Source organism: Electrona antarctica (assembly GCF_951216825.1).
Source record: "Electrona antarctica genome assembly, chromosome: 3".
In the NCBI taxonomy this organism is placed as follows: domain Eukaryota; kingdom Metazoa; phylum Chordata; class Actinopteri; order Myctophiformes; family Myctophidae; genus Electrona; species Electrona antarctica.
Genome location: NC_136808.1, coordinates 48,774,560 through 48,779,559, shown reverse-complemented (window position 1 = coordinate 48,779,559; position 5,000 = coordinate 48,774,560). Strand labels below are relative to the sequence as shown.

Sequence of the window (5,000 nt, the reverse complement as noted above, 5' to 3'; positions counted from 1 at the left end):
CACCGTTTGAATGACCTCTCTACTTTTAGATAGCCTGCAGCACTTCTCAGTTGGCTTTAATTTCTATTCACAACCTGTTGTTTATGCATCTCTATTAGAATCCATTTTTATTTTAGTTTTGCAATGCAAATAATTGATTGTATCGATACTAATTACTCATGCGTTGTATTTTGCAGAAGAGTGGTTTAATTACTTTTCCATTCGATATCGCTACACTTGGTCTGTCGATAAACGTGTGTATTCTCTGTGTTCAAATTCAATGTCCATCTATTTGCCAGAGAATCACTGTTTGCTTATTTACAGTATATCCATACCTGTACATGTTTCCCTCAAAACACCTGCACTATGTTTCACACAGATTGAATGTCTTTGTTAAATGAGTTTTTAAACCATTGAATCGTATCATATCGCCATGAATGAACCAATATCGTCCATGTATCGTATCGTCAACCATCGTGATGCATATCGTAACGTTGCACCTCAAATCTCTATACTCACAAACTATTTGTATCCACCTCTCTCTCTCTGTCTCTCTGTCTCTCTTCTCTCTCTCTCTCTCTCTCTCTCTCTCTCTCTCTCTCTCTCTCTCTCTCTCTCTCTGTCTCTCTGTCTCTCTTTCGCTCTCTCTGTCTGTCTGTCTGTCTGTCTCTCTCTCTCTCTCTCTCTCTCTCTCTCTCTCTCTCTCTCTCGCTCTTCTCTCACTGAACTGATTTTATTAACAGACATATGCTGACATTATAAGTAATGTGGTTACTGTAATTGTATTACTTTTTTGAGTAATGGAGTAACTTAACGCTTTAGTTTTGCATTAGAGTGATCGGTTACTTTTTCCAAAACAATGTTGTTAATTAGTGTCATGTAAGACGTATGTTTCCCTGTTCCTTCTGTCGACATGCACAAAGGAAAAGGAAAGTCCATCTGACACATTTTCAACGGAGAGTTGCGCGGATGTAACACAAACATTTGGGTGACCGATGCCTTGCCAACTGCTAGCAGTCTGTGTGTTGATCGCTTAACCCATTTTGGGGCGAGAACCCCTTTTGGTGTTAGCATTATGTTATGCTTTAGCTATTGAGAAATAGCAGATCTACAAGCTCATAGCGCGCCACCGAGTGGCGCGCTACGAGCTTGTAGGTCTGCTATTTTTGAAAAATCGAAGAACGACTGACATAGAAACATAGCTTTTTCAGAAAACTGTCAGGATTTAGAAGACATTTTTAGAATCTGATCTCAGGTCAAAATTATATGCAATAGGTCACCGCTTTTGGTGCGACAGCGTCACAGGGCTGACGGCACCCGCTTTGGATGTTATCAGCCAGTTTAAGTCTGCGTGCTCCTTATCATGTCATTGCGATTGAGCCACTGTGGACATTTCCTACATACTGCCTATACCGCGAGTAGGAAACGCGGAAGTGAAACTACTGCCGCCGAATGGAAACCAAAGTTTTGGCTATACAACAACTTCACTTTATGTGTATTTACATGGCCGGTTAAGACTGAGGTTAGGGTTTGGGACAGAGTTAGTAATGGGGATGAAAAGAAAATGTCCATACTGGCTCCATTGCATGCTCATGATAAGGGCTGATAACGGCCATTAACACAATCAGCGCCGGGATTCCTTCAAAAGAGAAGCTCTGGGGTGCCGGAAAGACATGGCCTCTTTTACTCAGAACGGTTAAATTGCCTAATAACATCCAAAGCCGCTACTGACGGCTGGTTTGGTTTTGTATTACAGTACATTAATTTGTCGCACCTGTGCGACATGGCAGAGATTGAGAGAAAACTTTATTTTTGTAAGGTCGTTGGAAGTATTCACATTGCTTTGTGATTTGAAAGGAGAAGTATACTGTAAGAACAACTTGAATGCAAATTAGCCTGTGCCAGACTATGCCTTGGTGAAGCTCAGCACAGCTCCAAAATGTGGTGGCCACTTTGGTAGGCGGAGGAAAAAATACAGTCCGCTGCACTCATGGTTTTATGTTTACTAAGCTGAGTCGTACTGATCTGTAAAGTATTGTATGCTGTGTCAAAAGGGTCAGTGTCCTTTCTAAATTGAATGTAAGGGCTAGAACTGCAGAGAACCAGTGCCAACAAACAAAGATGATGTTGATACCGTCCCAATATGAAGGACTGCCCTAAAGTCTTTGCATTGGTTCTGCAATGTTTACAGTTTTTACAGTTTTACCATTTTCATGGAATTTAAATTCAAAACCACACATATTCTGATCATACCACATAGGTGATCGCTGATCGCAAGCTATTAGTAGTAGTAGTAGTAGTCATTGTAGTAGTGAATGTAGTTGTAGTATTATTTGTATTAATAATACTGTAGTGTCCGACTGCAGTACTCTTGTGCTTCAGAGCAGATGGAAAGCTTATTGTCCCAGTGACTTGAATGTCTTTCTGACACTTCTCACGCACGCACGCACGCACGCACGCACGCACGCACGCACGCACGCACGCACGCACGCACGCACGCACGCACGCACGCACAGACAGACAGACAGACAGACAGACACACACACAGACACTCACGCACGCACACACACACATAGGCCTCAGGGCATGAGATAAGTCACCTGCTTTGTCCTGTTTTCTGTTTTTTTTTTGTTTGTTGGGGTGTTGTTTTTGTCGCCGAGCTGTTTGCTGTCATTCGAAAAGACTGATGAGTCTCCAGGGTGTCAGTAACCTCTGGCACCACACACACACACACACACACACACACACACACACACACACACACACACACACACACACACACACATGCGCGCATTAAGACATGTCTAGGATGTCCCCTCATCCATCAAGACATTAGGCCAAACAGTTTTGTAAATAATAATTTTATGCTTTATTCTGTCTCACCACATCTTCATCACACTCCAAATTAAACACACATGTTTTGTGTGTGTGCGTGTGCGTGTGCGTGTGCGTGTGCGTGTGCGTGTGTGTGTGTGTGTGTGTGTGTGTGTGCGTGTGTGCGTGCGTGCGGGTGTGTTAATTGTTGTATTGGATGTATCTCAACTATAGCACATTGATTTTTATAGTCTAACCACCTCTAATACAATCCCTGTTCAAACAGCCATTATGTTAAAATTCCTTTTCAAGCTGTTTAACCAAAGTGTATGTGCATGCGTGCGTGTGTGCGTGCGTCCGTGCGTGCGACCGTGCGTGCTACGTCTTCTTTAGTAATCAGTCTTGTTGTAGTGGACAGACGAACCACAGCTTTGATTGAACGAGGGTCACTTTACACAATGGTCCACTGCTCACTCCTCTTCCTCTGCATCCTCAGGATTCAGCTTGTTTCTCCCTGTCAACCCCCCCTCCTTCCATACCCTCTCTTGCTCTCTGTTGTCTTACAAATCTACTGTTGGAGTGGAGTGGAATACTGTTGTTACAAGAGAAGCATAATCCTGTGCTCTGTGTACGTGCGTGTGTGGATGCGTGTGTGGGTTGTGTGTAAGAAGAATCACTGTTCAAACAGCCCCACTGAATGCCAAGTCATTTAAAGCCAATCAGTTGAAGCAAATTTATACGTCAAGCTATTCATCCAAAGTGCGCGCACATGTGTGTGTGTGTGTGTTAGCATTGATTCTCCGGAGAAGCGCTATAAGGTTAGGGTAATTGAATATAGTCATGGTCAGTGTTGGGGTTAGATGTACAGTATGCTGTGTCTGTTAGATTAACTTTTATAGGGTGTAGGGTTTCAGCATCTTTTATAATATCCAATATCTATAAGGTCGGTACTCGTGGGGCACTGGCCTACTTCTTTGTCAGGCATGCCCAAATATGGAGTCTATGTAGTGATGTCAGCTGTGTCCCGTTGTATGCCCATATACAGTATATGGAGTTCTTTGTCAGGCATGCCCAAATATGGAGTCTGGCTATAATATAGATCTGCTTTTTTCACTATATTTTTGCCCAAAAGTGCCCTCTTACGGGATTTCATCCCCTGCATCCCTCTAACACGTAAAGTGTCTTGAGACAACTTGTTGTGATTTGACACTTTAATAAAATTGAATTGAATTGAACACTCTCTGCACGTCCCTGTCACACACACAGCATGCCGGGGTTGCCTGAGGTTCCTTTACAAAGGAGACATTTCTTTTCATTATCCCTCGATCTCCACTTCAGGCTCACTCCACTTCAGGCTCATCTCTAGCTGACCTGAGAACAGTTGTTCTCAGGTCAGCTAGAGAGCACCAGTGGCGTGCACAGACAGACACTAGGGGGTGCTAGAGCACCTGCCCTCTTCCCTCTGGACAGCAATGTGCCCTTTTGAACGCTACAGTTTGTGGACCATGGTGACATTGATCACTTCTTGATAAAAAAAAAGCTTCTAATATATTATTTAGGCCCCAAAATCTATAAATCTCATGCTATTAAGGCAACCGGCCGGTTCCACGTGCTGCACAAGGTGCCCTTTGTTTCACTTGAGCACCTGCCCCTCTAAATGTCTGTGCACGCCACTGGAGATCGCACAACGACAACATCACAATGGAGTGTTTTACAGCACTGGCTGGTTCCCAAACACTGGGTCTTTACCCATTTGTGGGTCGTGGACACATTTGTATGGGTCCCTCTATTTTTCGTTTCACCACATTTTGTTTACACTTATTATTCCAAGACATTTTCAACAAAACATTCCCAAAAAATGATGCAAATGCAATGATTTCTTCAGTAATTTCATGAGGAAATCAAAGAAATCCTATATATCCTAAATAAAACTATAGTTTGTGTTCCATGGAGGAAAAATTCAAATTTCTGTTGTGGGTCTTTCTTGAGACAAAACTTTTGGGAACAACTGTTTTACACTGTTTTACGTCTCCTCTCCTCTCCTCTCCTCTCCTCTCCTCTCCTCTCCTCTCCTCTCCTCTCCTCTCCTCTCCTCTCCTCTCCTCTCCTCTCCTCTCAGCTCCAGCTGGCGTGTCACCTCCCAGGCTGGCTGGTTCCACTGGTACCAGTTTGAACGTGTCCTGGTCGGCCCCCAACAGAACCAACTC

The 5,000-nt window shown here is 43.5% G+C and overlaps 1 protein-coding gene across 1 annotated transcript in view; it reads left to right on the top strand.

Annotated features, from left to right (window-relative positions):
- ush2a (Usher syndrome 2A (autosomal recessive, mild)) overlaps positions 1-5,000 on the top strand; it is a 363,038-nt gene that overhangs the window by 173,855 nt on the left and 184,183 nt on the right. Inside the window, exon 42 of the mRNA XM_079496383.1 lies at positions 4,913-5,000. This exon is cut by the window's right edge and continues 75 nt beyond it. Within this exon, the coding sequence (XP_079352509.1) occupies positions 4,913-5,000 (88 nt within the window). The remainder of the gene's footprint in view (positions 1-4,912) is intronic.